The sequence below is a fragment of the Bos indicus x Bos taurus genome, chromosome 8 (genome assembly GCF_003369695.1).
Source record: "Bos indicus x Bos taurus breed Angus x Brahman F1 hybrid chromosome 8, Bos_hybrid_MaternalHap_v2.0, whole genome shotgun sequence".
In the NCBI taxonomy this organism is placed as follows: domain Eukaryota; kingdom Metazoa; phylum Chordata; class Mammalia; order Artiodactyla; family Bovidae; genus Bos; species Bos indicus x Bos taurus.
In genome coordinates this window covers 80,788,661-80,804,592 of record NC_040083.1, presented here as the reverse complement: position 1 = coordinate 80,804,592, position 15,932 = coordinate 80,788,661, and the positions used below count along the sequence as shown (strand labels likewise).

Sequence of the window (15,932 nt, the reverse complement as noted above, 5' to 3'; positions counted from 1 at the left end):
GATGAGGCCCACCCTCAATGGGGAGGGCAATCCACTTTACTCAGTCTACAATTCAAATGTTAACCTCATCCAGAAACACCCTCAAGACACAATCCAGAATAATGTTTAACCAAATCCTGGGATACCCTGTGGCCCAGTCAGTTGACACATACATGTAATCATCATGGCTCCCCACATGCCCAATGGGTGCAAAAGCAAAGACAATCACCTCACAGGGATTTTCGAACCTGTGAGGAGCAAATACCCAGGGAAGACAAACATTTGTCTGACACTGTGGTGAAGAGGCCATCTCCTGAGGCCCCTCCTGCCTCTTCCACCTAATAGCTGCTCTTTGTAAGCTCACTCAACTTTTATTCAAGATCAGTTCAATTCAGTTCAGTCGCTCAGTCGCGTTCAATTCTTTGCAACCCCATGGACTGCAGCACGCCAGGCTTCCCTGTACATCACCAACTCTTGGAGTTTTTTCAAACTCATGTCATTGAGTTGGTGATGCCATTCAATCAGCTCATCCTCTGTTGTCCCCTTTTCCTCCTGCCATCAATCTTTCCCAGCATCAGGGTCTTTTCAAAGGATTCAGGTCTTTGCATCAAGTGGCCAAAGAATTGGAATTTCAGTTTTAGCATCAGTCTTTCCAATGAATATTCAGGACTGATTTCCTTTAGGATGGACAGGTTGGGTCTCCTTGCTGTTCAAGGGACTCTCAAGAGTCTTCTCCAACACCACAGTTCAAAAGCATCAATTCTTTGGTGCTCAGCTTTCTTTACCGTCCAACTCTCACATCCATACATAACTACTGGAAAAACTATAGCTTTGACTAGACGGACCTTTGTTGGCAAAGTAATGTCTTCGGTTTTTAATATGCTATCTAGGTTAGTCACAACTTTTCTTCCAAGGAGCAAGTGTCTTTTAATTTCACGGCTGCAGTCACTGTCTGCAGTGATTTTGGAGCCCCCACAAAATGAAGTCTGCCACTGTTTCCACTGTTTCCCCATCTATTTCCCATGAAGTGATGGGACCAGATGCCATGATCTTAGTTTTCTGAATGTTGAATTTAAGCCCACTTTTTCACTCTCCTCTTTCACTTTCATCAAGAGGCTCTTTAGTTCTTCTTCGATTTCTGCCATAAGTGTGGTGTCATCGGCACATCTGAGGTTATTGATATTTCTCCCAGAAATCTTGATCCCAGCTTGTGTTTCATCCAGCCCAGCATTTCTCATGATGTACTCTGCACATAAGTTAAACAAGCAGGGTGACAATATACAGCCTTGACATATTCTTTTTCCTATTTGGAACCAGTCTGTTGTTTCATGTCCAGTTCTAACTGTTACTTCCTGACCTGAATACAGATTTCTCAGGAGGCAGGTCCGACGGTCTGGTATTCCCATCTCTTGAAGAATTTTCCACAGTTTGTTGTGATCCATACAGTCAAAGGATTTGGCATAGTCAATAAAGCAGAAATAGATGTTTTTCTAGAACTCCCTTGCTTTTTCCATGATCCAGCAGATGTTGGCAATTCGATCTCTGATTCCTCTGCCTTTTCTAAAACCAGCTTGAATATCTGGAAGTTCATGGTTCACGTATTGTTGAAGCCGGGCTTGGAGAATTTTGAGCATTACTTTACTAGTGTGTGAGATGAGTGCAATTGTGCAGTAGTTTGAGCATTCTTTGGCATTGCCTTTCTTTGGGATTGAAATGAAAACTGACCTTTTCCAGACCTGTGGCCACTGCTGCTTTTTTCAAATTTGCTGGCATATTGAGTGCAGCATTTTCACAGCATCATCTTTTAGGATTTGAAATAGCTCAACTAGAATTCCATCACCTCCACTAGCTTTGTTCATAGTGATGCTTTCTAAGGTCCACTTGACTTCACATTCCAAGATGTCTGGCTCTAGGTGAGTGATCATATCATCATGATTATCTGGGTGGTGAAGATCTCTTCTGTATAGTTCTTCTGAGTATTCTTGACACCTCTTCTTAATCTCTTCTGCTTCGGTTAGGTCCATACCACTTCTGTCCTTTATTGTGCCCATCATTGCATGAAATGTTCCCTTGGTATCTCTAATTTTCCTGAAGAGATATCTTAGTCTTTCCCATTCTACTGTTTTCCTCTATTTCTTTGATAGATTTCTTCCTCTGATCACTGAGGAATGCTTTCTTATCTTTCCTTGCTATTCTTTGGAACTCTGCATTCAAATGGGTATATCTTTCCTTTTCTCCTTTGCTTTTTGCTTCTCTTCTTTTTACAGCTATTTATAAGCCCTCCTCAGACAGCCATTTTGCTTTTTTGTATTTCTATTTCTTGGGGATGGTCTTGATCCCTGTCCATAGTCCATCAGGTAATCTGTCTATCAGATCTAGTCCCTTAAATCTATTTCTCACTTCCATTGTATAATCGTAAGGGATTTGATTTAGGTCATACCTGAATGGTCTAGTGGTTTTCCCTACTTTCTTCAATTTAAGTCTGAATTTGGCAATTAGGAGTTCGTGATCTGAGCCACAGTCAGGTCCCGGTCTTGTTTTTCCTGACTGTATAGAGTTTCTCAACCTTTGGCTGCAAAGAATATAATTAATCTGATTTTGGTGTTGACCATCTGGTGATGTCCATGAGTAGAGTCTTCTCTTGTGTTGTTGGAAAAGTGCTTGCTCTGACCAGTGTGTTCTCTTGGCAAAACTCTACTAGCCTTTGCCCTGCTTCATTCTGTACTCCAAGGCCAAACTTGCCTGTTACTCCAGGTGTTTGTTGACTTTCTACTTTTGCATTCCAGTCCCCTATAATGAAAAGGACATCTTTTTTGGGTGTTAATTCTAGAAAGCCTTGTAGGTCTTCATCAGATCAGATCAGATCAGATCAGTCGCTCAGTCGTGTCTGACTCTTTGCGACCCCATGAATCGCAGCACGCCAGGCCTCCCTATCCATCACCAACTCCCGGAGTTCACTCAGACTCACGTCCATCGAGTCAGTGATGCCATCCAGCCATCTCATCCTCTGTCATCCCCTTCTCCTCCTGCCCCCAATCCCTCCCAGCATCAGAGTCTTTTCTAATGAGTCAACTCTTCGCATGAGGCGGCCAAAGTACTGGAGTTTCAGCTTTAGCATTATTCCTTCCAAAGAAATCCCAGGGCTGATCTTCAGAATGGACTGGCTGGATCTCCTTGCAGTCCAAGGGACTCTCAAGAGTCTTCTCCAACACCACAGTTCAAAAGCGTCAATTCTTCAGCGCTTAGCCTTCTTCACAGTCCAACTCTCACATCCATACATGACCACAGGAAAAACCATAGCCTTGACTAGCCAGACCTTTGTTGGCAAAGTAACCCTTCAACTTCAGCTTCTTCAGAATTACTGGTTGGGATATAGACTTTTATTACTTTGATATTGAATGGTTTGCTTTGGAAACGAACAGATTTCATTCTGTCATTTTTGAGATTGCATCCAAGTACTGCATTTCTTACTCTTTTGTTGACTATGATGGCCACTTCATTTCTTCTAGGGATTCTTGCCCACAGTTGTAGTTATAATGGTAATCTGAGTTATATTCACCCATTCCAGTCTATTTTAGTTTGCTGATTCCTAAAATGTTGACGTTCACTCTTGCCATCTCCTGTTTGACCGCTTCTAATTTGCCTTGATTCATGGACCTAACATTTCAGGCTTCTATGCAATATTCAAGATCCTGCACAATGAACTATGTAGAGCTGTGTGGCACTATGCACCTGACTGAATGGCTACAATTAGAAACAGATATTGACAATAAAAAGGGCTGATGGAACTAGAACTCCAACCCATTTCTGGAAAGGCTGTAAACTGGTGCAGCCACATTAGAAAAAAGTTTGGCAATTTCTTATAGAGTTAAATGTACTCATTAAGTGACCCAGAAATCCCACTCCATTGTATTTACCCCAAATATGTGAAAACTTACATCCACACACACATCTGTATATGAATATTTACAGTAGCTTTATTCATGATCACCACATACTAGAAACAACCTAAATGTCCTTTAATGGGTGAACAAATTAAAAAACAGCATACAATGGAATACCATTCAGGATTAAAAATGAGAAACTGACTCATACTTGAATCTCAAAAGCATTATGTTGAGTGAAAGAAACTGGTCTCAAAAGATTGAATATAGGTCTACTTAAATAATTTTTAAAAACACAAAACTATAGTGATAGAGAATGGCTCAGCGACCACCAGAGGATATGGAGTGGAAGGTGGGTGTGACTCTAAGGGGTGAGTACAAGGGCATTTTGGCGGCAAATGGACTATTCTGAATCCTGGTTTGGGAGGTGGTTATACAAATCTACACACATGTTACCTTTCATAGAATTATACAACTCTCCTCCAACATCAAATTTATTGTATAATAATTTTAAAACAAGTGGCTAAAGAAATTGCATGTCATTCACTTTATGCAGAGGATAAATGCATCTAATGGAAAATTTCTATGAACTGGGAGTCAGTCAACAGAAGTTGAACTCAGAATATACACACACAGGTAACAGTAACACCTCACCATCATTTGTACATTCTGATATACAAAGGGAGCAAATGACATTTTTGAGTTACTAGGCATGCAGGCATGCCCAGTTGCTCAGTCATGTCTGACTCTTTTGCCACCCCATGGACTATAGCCTGCTAGGCTCCTCTGTCCATGGGATCTCCCAGGCAAGAATATTGGAGTGGGTTGCCATTTCCTTCTCCAAGGGATCTTCTTGACCCAAGGATTAAACCCACGTCTTCTGTGGCTCCTGCATTGGCAAGCAGAGTCTTTACCACTGAGCCACCTGGGCAGGCTGAGTTACCAGGCATTACCTAGTAATTCTCTGAAATGGCAAAACAGTTGTGATCTATATAATTTCTTTCCCAGGAACTTTGCATTTATGGTCTCTGACAACAGCCTTAAGGGAGAAAATTTAGGTTTAGAGATATATGGTAAGGGCTTCCTGGGTTGCTCAGCTGGTAAAGAATCTCCATACAATGCAGGAGAACTTGGTTCAATTCCTGGGTTGGGAAGTTCTCCTGAAGAAGCGATAGGCTACCCACTCCAGTTTTCTTGAGCTTACCTGGTGGCTCAGATGGTAAAGAATCTGTCTGCAACACAGGAAACCTGAGTTCAATCCCTGGATTGGGAAGATTCCCTGGAGGAGGGCATGGCAACCCACTCCAGTATTCTAGCCTGGAGAATCCCTATAGAAGGAGGAGCTACAGTCCATGGGGTTGCAAAGAGTTGGACACAACTGAGTGACTAAGCACAATATAGCACATAGATGGGAAAGGATTTGCTCTGGATTTTGATCTCGGGTCTGTCTAGTTTTCACATCACCATATAAAGTCACAGCAAAGATTACACTCTGATTCCTCTCTTTTTTCTGCTGAACCCTGAGCAGCCCTCTAATCCTCTGTGCTCTTAGAGTCCTGCTCTTCCTTTAATGCTGTAGTTCTCAATGGGGGAGAGGGGAAGAGTCTGTACCCAGGGGACATGTGGTAACATCTGGAGGCATTTTTTAATTGTGACAGCTAGAGGAGAGGATGTTCTATGGTGGGTAGAAGCCAGAGATGTTGATAAACATCCCACAATGCACAGGACAGTCCCCTGAATGATTATGCAGCCCAATATGTCACTAGTGCAGAGGCTGAGAACTTCCCAGAAACACATCCATGGAGAAGACTCTTGAGACAGCAAGGAGATCAAACCAGTCAGTCCTAAAGGAAATCAACCCTGAATATCCATTGGAAGGACTGATACTGAAGCTGAAGCTCCAATACTTTGGCCACCTGATGCTAAGAGCTGACTCACTGGAAAAACCCTGATGCTGGGCAAGATTGAGGGCTTCAGAAGGGTGCGATACAGGACGAAATGGTTGGATGGCATCAACGACTCAATGGACATGAGTTTGAGCAAACTCCGAGAAGTGGTGAAAGATGGGGAGGCCTGGCATGCTGCAGTCCATGGGGTTGCAAAGAGTCGGACATGACTGAGCGACTGAACGACAACAAATGAGCCACACACTTTGCTAGCTATGTTTATATTCTCATCTCACATATCTCCTCAAAACCCTTCTGAGGTATTAATTGATCCCAATTTATAGTTAAGAAGGTTCCTGTTCAGATGCATAAAAGAACGTGCTCAGAGCCCAGTGTTGAGACAATAAGCAGTGGGCATCCCAGGCCCTTCTGACTGCAAAGCACAGGTCCCCACAGTGAGGTGCCAAGCCCTCTGTATACCTCCCCTCACTTCCACCTTCTCTGGTCTCAAAAAATCACCTCTTAGCCCTGAGAGATCTGCAAATAAGGGGGAGCTGCTGGGCTGGCAAAAGGGTACATCTGAATTTCAGAGGCTCCAGGAAATGGGTGGGGCCTGTCATCACTAAGAACCACCCAGGATTGCGCCATCCCTCCCTCCCTCAGCCCCCAGGGTGATGATGTGTGTCCTCCACCCAAACTGTCCAGAGACACTCCCAGCTGCATGTTCTTGGATGACTTCCTCTCCTCTCCCACCAGCCCATGTTGGTTGCTGAATTCATCACAGGGAGCGGGGCCCTCAGGCAGGGGGCCAGGGACCGGACACATCATAGAACAACGCACTATAGTCAGTTTCCCACAGTAACATCGGACGGACAGGGTGTGCCTGAGAGAATCAGCAGAATGCTTTAACAACAAGTCCTGCAGTCACCGCTGAGTGATTCTGCTTCAATCTCACCCTTTCATATAATGAGTGTCGACAGTTTCAACAGTTAAAAATGAGGTGTGTATAAGACAGAGGGAAAGAGAAGAGAGAAAGAAAGAGAAGAGACAGATTTCCCTGGCTGTCCAGTAGTGAAGACTCCATGCTTCCACTGCAGGAGGGCATGGGTTCCTGGTCGGGGAACTAAGATCCTGCATGCTGTGTGGCACAGCCAAAAAAATAAATTAAAAATATTAAAAAAAAAGAGAGAGAGAAGAGAAAAACAGAAGTAGGAAAACAGAGGGAAGGCAGAGGAACAGTGTGAGAGGAGACGAGCATATGCTCTTAAGCCTAAAGCTTAGCATGAAACTTAAAACACAGACGATCTCATGACAAGGAAGAACTCAAGACCCGGGACCCACTGGCAAACCAAGTGCGACCACATGGGTGGAAGCTTCTGCAGACCTACTCCAGACAACTGCAGCTGGGCCTCAGGGCAGGCCGCACACCCCAGTTCTCCAACTCAGCAAGGCCGAGTGGTCCCGGAGGAGGGTCCAGGCTGGTGGCTGTGCTGTCCGGCCGCTGGGAGCCGGCAGTGCCCCTCCCCCGCCCCAGCACAGCACTCACAGTTCCAGGATCAGGATGACGTCCGTCTTGTTCTCGTAAACCTCGTGCAGGGTGATGACGTTGGGGTGCTGGATCTCCTTCAGGATGCTGACCTCCCGCTCGATGTCCTCGCGGCTCACGCCCCGCCGGCTGGATTTGGTCCTCCTTTTCTTGATGAATTTGGCGGCATACTGTAGACCGGTGCTTTTCTCACGGCATTTCTTCACGACGGCAAACTGCCCACTGCAGAGAGAAGGAAGAGGTCCCGGGTCATTCACATGTTCTTTGTGTGCTGCGCTTAGGCCCTCAGTCGTGTCCCACTGTCTGCAACCCCACGGACTGTAGCCCGCCAGTCTCCTCTGTCCATGGGATTCTACAGGCAAGAATACTGGAGTGGGTCGTCATGCCCTCCTCCAGGGGATATATGTTCTTTACTGTTCACTAAAACCCAGGTTTGGGCAAGAATGTAGTCCCACGGCGGGCGGAGGGGGGGAGGGGGGAACAATAGGATTGTAAATAAGGAGTCCAAATTGTGGGAAATTAATAAATTCAATAGAGAAATTTCTTCTTATAATTTGGCCCCATTAATTTAAGCCTCTTTCTTTATGAACAATGCTGCAAAGAATATAATTTCCTTTCTTGAATCACATTTTATTAAATGGGTAATAACACCTCCATTTCTCTGTTCTCCTCCTTCTCCCCCATTTCAGATTCAGGGGCCACAGGAAGGAGCCCCCTCCCATTGGGCCTCGCTTCCTTGTTCTTGTCCTGTATTCTAGGAAAGCAAGGGGTCAGGATCAAGGAAATGGCAGAAATATACAGGGTCCTGCCTTCAGTGATGTATTTCTAGCAGGTACTAAGTCACTTCAGTCACGTCCAACTCTGTGCGACCCTATGGACTGTAGCCCGCCAGGCTCCTCTGTCCGTGGGATCCTCCAGGCAAGAATACTGGAGTGGGTTGCCATTTCCTTCTCCAGGGGATCTTCCCGACCCAGGGATTGACCCAGCCTGCATTGCAGGTTGATGCTTTACCGTCTGAGCCGCTAGGGAAGCACAAATACTTATTAATTGAAACACATCAACAACAACAAAAACACAAGTAATACCTCATTTTGTTGGGCTTCACTTTATGTGCTTCACAGAGAGTTTTTACAGTTTGAAGGTCTGTAGCAATCTAGAGAATCCCAGGGATGGGGGAGCCTGGTGGGCTGCCGTCTATGGGGTCGCACAGAGTCGGACACGACTGAACCGACTTAGCAGCAGCAGCAGCAATCTAGTATTGAGCAAACCTATTTCCTCCATTTTTCCAATAGCATTTGCTCACAAACTTTTTCATGATTATTATATTTGTTACAGTAGTTTGAGATCAGTGATCTTTGATGTTACCCCTGAGAACAGATTACAACTTGCTGAAGGCTCAGATGATGGTGAGCAATTTTTTGCAATAAAATATTTTCTAATTAAGGTATCTATATTGTTTTCTTTTTTTTTTAAGGTTTAACACTATTGCACACCTAAGAGACTACAGTACTGTGTGCGACTTTTTTATGTAGTTATTTTGACTCACTTTATTGCAATCTTTGCTTTATTGACGTGGTCTGGAACTGACCTGCAATGTCCTGCCTCTATATATTTTGTTCACACTTCAGGGACTGATAAGTCATATGCACTTAGACGTTTGTTGGATGCTTCTTCAGTATCATCTCTCTCCTCTTCTTTTCCCAAAATACCTACATCCGGGGTTTTTGGTTCTGGGAAGCCAAGGTCCACCCCCAACCATAGATATGGTTCATGTGACCTGCTGCTAAGTCACTTCAGTCGTGTCCGACTCTGTGCGACCCCATAGACAGCAGCCCACCAGGCTTCGCCGTCCCTGGGATTCTCCAGGCAAGAACACTGGAGTGGGTTGCCATTTCCTTCTCCAATGCATGAAAGTGAAAAGTGAAAGTGAAGTTGCTCAGTCGTGTCCAACTCTTAGCGATCCCATGGACTGGAGCCTACGAGGCTCCTCCGTCCATGGGATTTTCCAGGCAAGAGTACTGGAGTGGGGTGCCATCCAATTTGTGCACTATATTCTTTTTTTGGAGAATGTGAAGACAAAGATTTTTGTTAAGACTCTTTGACCCTCCTCCCTCCCAAAGCTGCTGCCAATCATCTTGGGACCACTCCTGATCTAAAGCAGAGGCACAACCGGTCAAAGGAAAGAAAACAGGTCTGTGGTAACCCTGTGGAGTGGCTGGATCAACCCTAGCCTGAAGTCGTCTGCCTTTAGACTTTTCCACAACACAAGCCAATAAAATTCCCTTTACTGCTAAAGCCAGTTTGGGTTTTTTATTTCTTGCAGAGAAAGCATCCTAAATTCAACAGCAGAGCCTCCTACCCATAAGCTGTTGCTAAGTCGTGTCCTACGCTTTGCAATAAAAGAATACAATAACAGAACTTGACACAAAATAGTAAAGTGACCATGTAAGCAGGAGAGAAGCAAGTAGTATACCCTTAAAGTAAGTGAAACACAATGGAAAGGTGCTTCCTATGTCACTGCTGGGACCCTCACTTCCTCCCTAGCACCCGAGTGCCAAGGGCCAATCCAGCCATCACAGGATGGGCACATTTCTGGGCACCTGCTGGGGAACTGCTATGTGAAGAATTATCACTGTTATTTTTTGCTAGATTTATTCTCCTCACATGAAGACAAAAGGAAGACAGAAAAATCAAGTTAAGGCTAATATTTTGATGTTAAAGAATGGATACATTAAAATGTTACTCATTTACTTTGGCAGTGGGAGGCCCATGAAGATAAAAACACATAGTGAAGAAGTATTTTTATAGCAGTGCCGATTTTTTTGCATGACAGGTTATTAATACTTTCTTTCCCCGGTCAGCAGGATCGCAGAGATGCTGAAGAATAAATCACATCAGAACACTAGCGCCTACTGCCTGTAAGCTCACAACCTTAAAGAGTCACGGGAAATGTTATGACTGTATTACAATCCTTTTCTGATTTCCTTGGGGAGTGGAACACTGGGCTTTCCCTCTGGTAGGGGGTGGGGATGGGCTGCAGAGATGGGGCTTATGGAGAAAAGAGGAAAAACAGCCTGAATACAAACCAATGTTAGCTTTCCAGAAGCCAGTGAAGCGGTGCTTGTAACCCCTCTCCTCAAAAATACAGTACCACTTCCCCACTAAGCATTCTCCAGGGGCCCCAGGACTCAGCCCAGCCAAGGACCTCTGACCCACAGCAACACATGCTTGTAGGAGCTGGGCCCATGCATGCGTCTGGCAGTCACAGCCACTCATCAGGCAGGCTTAAGGCAAACTTGGTGACTTGAATCACATTGCTTTAAAAAACAAAAGCAAAGAAAAAAAAAATCATCAGGAGAGCCACAAAGTATTTTAAATGCAAGCCTAAAATCAAAGATTTTCACAGCCAAATGTTCCATGTGGGCATTCGATGCTTTCAGTTATGGGAAGTGAGAGCATCAGGTTCCCAACCCTAAAGCTGAATTCAAGTGTGGTTCTGAACACCCTGTGTTTCAAGGCCAAGAGTGTGTGCACACATCTAAGACAACCGTGTCGTCCAGGTTTGCAGCCTAATATCTAGAACCCATTCCTTCACCAAACCATCGACCCCTCGCTCACACTTCAGGGTCCCCTCATGAGCAGTCTGAAGGTGGGAGAGGCCCCCGCACAGGAGAAGATGTGATTCTAGTGCCCTCCATGGCAGCATGCTAGCATCTGAGCTAACTTTGGCTGCAGGATGTCAGAGGAGAGTGTAGAACAATTTGGGGAAACACTTTCTAGATCTATCTCAATGCTGCCTCTTTAAAGACACTTTTCCTTATTTATCACCAGTTCTTCAACAATCTGCCTCCCCATCCCTTTGCTCCAGTGAATGCTGCATCCCCGAGTCCACAGGGCACCTCATAACCCTCTGTGGCACCTTAGCAGGCTGAGGACAGACTCCTCAGAGAAGAAACTTGTCTCAAACACAGTGATTTGCTGTGAGACCTAATTCCCGTTGGACTATTGGTTAACTGCTGCTCCCAACTTTCCCTTCCTGATCCAGCTTCCAGGGTAGGAGGAGAGCAAATGCACAGAGAAGCCAGGCCACCTGCCACCTAGGGGACTGGCTGTAGCTCCAGCCCACCCCTGTCCTGTGACAAACACACGAGACACCTCAGTGACTGAAACCCACACAGGCAGTGGATGGGGAACATAGCTTCCTTACTAGAAAACAGAAACATTTAAACTTGACAAGACAGTACAGGCAATCCTTATTTTCTCCAGGATCTTTATTTGCAAATTCACTTACTCCTTACAACTTTGTTTGTAATCTAAAAACTCAATACTCATAGTACTTTCATGGTCATTTGTGGATCTGACCACAAATGACCAGACATGGTCAGACATGCATGTTCCCAGCTGAGCTCGGTTAAGGGCACGCTCTGCTTCCTTGTTTCAGCTCTCACACTGAAAACAGTGTCCTTTTCATAGTCTGTTCAGTGCCGTGTTTTCGGTTTCATTTTGCATTTTGTGCTTTTTGTTCATGATTTCACTATTTAAAATGGCCCCCAAACATGGTATTGAAGAGCTGTCCAGTGTTCATTAAGCATGGAGGCTATGGTGTGCCTTACAGAGAAAACACGTGTTAGACAAGCCACGCTTGGCATGAGATATAGTGCTGTTGGCCATGAGATCAATATTAGTGCATCAACTATATACATATAATAAGGTGCCTTTAAACAGAAACACAACAGACAAGGTTATGTGTTGACCTATTGGTAAAAATGTGACCCGCTCACAGAACCCTAACTCTGTATTTCCTCCAGGACCACTGGTCCAGTATCCACTAAGTCAGTGTTTGTGATGAATTTATAGAACATTAATTACCATGACGAGCACTGACCGTGTGTCATTTTTTGTTTTTTGTTTTTTTTTTCATAACATTCTCTGTCATCTAATAACTGACAGTTTATTACATTAGGTACAGCCAGCCACATTCATTTTCAAATGAAAACTTTCCATTTAAGGTAATGTTTATTAACCACCAGTGGTCAGATGCATATAAAGACAAGAGCCATCCCAGCTTTATAAGAGTTATCTACTAAAAACAAAACAAAACAAAAAAGTGTTTCAAACATAATCACAAATTTCATTAAAAAGAAAAAACTTTGGCTAAAAGGACCAAAACTTCAATAAAATAACCTAATCTAATTCTGGAGGCTTTCTTGTTGGCTCAGTGGTAAGGAATTCACCTGCCAATGTAGTTCAATCCTTGGGTCAGGAAGATTCCCTGGAGAAGGGAATGGCAACCCACTCCAGTAGTTTTGCCTAGGAAATCCCATGGACAGAGGAGCCTGGCAGGCTACAAGTCCATGGGGGGTCAAAAGACTTGGACATGACTGACTAAACAACAATAATCTAATTTACAATCTGATTTCCTTGTCTTATTTATTAATATATCTAATTCACACAGTACCCTGGCAGTCATTCCATGAGCTTTATCCAGGATGCTATGCAAGGCATTTTACATGAAATTCACATTATCACCACCTCATCTATCAATGAGAAAACCAAGTCTCAGAGAGATTTTTAAAATCACGCCAAATCACTCAGCAAGTAAGTTGCATAATTGAGAACTGGAGCCAAACCCAAGTGCATTTGCCTCCAGAGCTCTATTCAATGAGCACAGTTGCTATACTGGGCTTGTGTCCATCCTGACTGAGATACAGCCACCTCCTGTGAAGTCACAGACAGGACTGGAACATCATTCACAAAAGAGTTTTCTAAGGGGAAGACAAAGAGAGGGGCCTTGTGGTTAAGTAAGTTGGGGCAATGGAGCTTCCTCTTCACTGAAAATTCAAACAGTGTTTAATTAACTAAAACCATGGCTTTTACACGCTCAGGGGGGCTCTGTGACCAAAGGAAAACCCTGTTTATGTGTAAGCTAAGGAAGCAAGATGCTAACACTGAGAAAGAACCACAGAAAGTTCATTCCCAAGGTCAGCATACAAGGATTGCATGCAACTGATGAAGCATTTGTGCCTATAATTAGTTCCATCTCTCCCCTCCTTCCAAGATTTGCAATACAGTTTTTAATTAACACAAAATAATTTTTACTTTTGAATTCATATATCAAGCTTCTGGCAAAATTTTAGTGCTGGTGAGGAGCCTGGCAGGCTACAGTCCATGGGGTCGCAAAGAGTCAGACATGACTGAGCGATTAAGCACATTTTTCTTGAAGAGTTGCATTCTGAGAGTGGCATAGACACAGATCCTGCTAGAATACAGGAATTACAGGTCTTAAATAAGAGGTGAGGTGACAGAAAAGATTGTTCAAGGATGAGTTCACATTTGATAATAATTCACATTTATGGCAGGCAATAAAAACCCCAAAGAGCTTATAGAGTAATGGAGAGAGAAGCTTGTTAACACTGTAAGGTGGGAAGGGCCACAGAAAGGACACGGCCCCTTGGGACCACTTCAGGGGAGAGGATGGGGTTGGAAGACCCAAGCAGTGTCCTGAAGTCTGGGCTCCAGCCAAAAGAGGAAGAAACGGTGTGTTGGAGGGATGGCTTCCAAGAGGAAGAAGAGCATGACCCAGGGCAGGGAGGCATGAAAGAGCCTGCCTGGTATTCTTGAGAGAAGAGGAAGTGGTGGTGGGGAAATGAGGGATCCTCACAGCCAGGGTCCTGCCCAGAATGGAGCAATGCCAGCCCCAACCCTGCTAACAACGTGGGAAAGCAGAGAGCTGGCTGAGCCTTGGTTTCCTCCTCTGTATAAGAGCAATGGCAACATGAAATGAGGTCATGCACGTGAGTACAGCATTTAAGCACATGAAAAGGATGAAAGTTAGCACGTTGGCTCAGTTTCATACTTCTTAAAGAAGCCAAGAGGCTTCCCTGATAGCTCAGTTGGTAAAGAATCTGCCTGCAATGCAGGAGACCCTGGTTTGATTCCTGGGTTGAGAAGATCCCCTGGTGAAGGGATAGGCTACCCACTCCAGTATTCTTGGGCTTTCCTGGTGGCTCAGCTGGTAAAGAATCTGCCTGCAACACAGGAGATCTGGGTTCAATCCCTGGGTTGGGAAGATCGCCTGGAGAAGGGAAAGGCTGCCCACTCCAGTATTCTGGCCTGGAGAATTCCATGAACTTTATAGTCCCTGGGGTTGCAAAGGGTCGGACACGACTGGGTGACTTTCACTCACTCACTCAAAGCAGCCAAGAGGGTGGTATTTCAGAGGCTGAAAAGCAGCACCTAATTTCTTCTTGGCAGTTTTCTTTACAACATCTTTGAAATCTAAGTGTTAAATCTCTACATTTTCCCCCTCATCAGGACTCAACAAAGCTATTTTCATTTTGGATGGGACCTATGTGATTTTCCACAGTTGGTCCATAAAAGACCGTGTGGCTTTGTATGCTGAATTTTTAGGTAGGTGATGAGAGGGCTTCCCCGGTAGATCAGCGGTAAAGAATCCGCCTGCCAATGCAGGAGAGGTAAGAGAAATGAGTTCAACTGCTGGGTCGGGAAAATCCCCTGAAAGAACACATGGCAATCCACTCCAGTATTCTTGCCTGGAGAATCCCATGGACAGAAGAGCCTGGCAGGCTCCAGTCCGTAGGGTCGCAGAGAATCAAACACAACTGAATCGACTGAGCACCAATGCATGCAGGTGATGGGAAGCAGACTGCATTTTGCAAAGATGACCTCAGCTGTATCTCCCATCGCTCACGCTCTTGCTTGGTGTGGTCCTGCCTTTCCCACCATCCCTGTCCCCTGGAATCTGAGCTTTGTCTGACCATTAGAACATGGCAGCATGACTCTGGGGCTTCTGCCTGGGTTGTCAGCATGCATACTCTTGAGAGCTAGCTCCCTCTGGGAACCCAGCCACCATGCTGGGAGAAGCCATGTGGACATGTTCCCATCAATAGCTCCTGCGGAGTGGAGAGCAGCTCTAAAAAGTCAGCCAGGTGAGTCTTCAGGTGGCTCCAGCCCCAGCCAACATCTCAGTGCCACCACATGAGAGAGACCCCCAAGCAAGAACACTCACAGAAGCATATGTTCATTAAAAAAATGTTGTTTCAGGCTACCAAGTTTTGGGGCGTTTGTTTCACAACAATGGATAGGTGGAACAGCTACTAAAAAAATTTTTTTTTAAAAACAGATGATCCCAGAAGCTATGTGAAGAAAAGATTCAATGCACAGGGTGAGGGGACAGAAGGTGACCGGAGTCTCTGACAAGCCTAAAGGAGAGCCGGGAACAGGAGCGAGAGTGTCCAGACCATTTTGCATGCAGTTGGACCCCCCGGGGTGGGGGTGGGGCCCCACACAAACAGCCCCCTTGTTACATCAGCAGGTGCGGGCTCACTTTTCAGGTTCTCCGCTTCTCATCTTGGCAGCAAGTCGCCCTCTTTCAAGGGAAGTGTTACATCATTTACGAGGGACCTCTGTGCCAAAACCCCAAACCGATGACAACAAAACCCAAAGATCACACTAAAATGCCTCTGCAGATTTCTGGCTGAGCTGTACTCATCCCCAATGTACTTTTCCCAGTCTCTCTGGGGAAGCAGGACCTCCCCTCTGGGAAATGCACAAGACCCAAAGTCTCCAGCCACTCAGTCGTGTCCAACTATTTGCGATCCCATGGACTCGTCTGTC

At 45.0% G+C, this 15,932-nt stretch overlaps 1 protein-coding gene across 5 annotated transcripts in view; it reads right to left on the bottom strand.

Annotated features, from left to right (window-relative positions):
- Positions 1-15,932, bottom strand: part of DAPK1 (death associated protein kinase 1) — a 212,320-nt gene that overhangs the window by 92,734 nt on the left and 103,654 nt on the right. For all 5 annotated transcript variants that reach the window (XM_027550169.1, XM_027550170.1, XM_027550166.1 and 2 more), the window contains exon 3: positions 7,296-7,517. In XM_027550169.1, the coding sequence (XP_027405970.1) occupies positions 7,296-7,517 (222 nt within the window). The remainder of the gene's footprint in view (positions 1-7,295; positions 7,518-15,932) is intronic.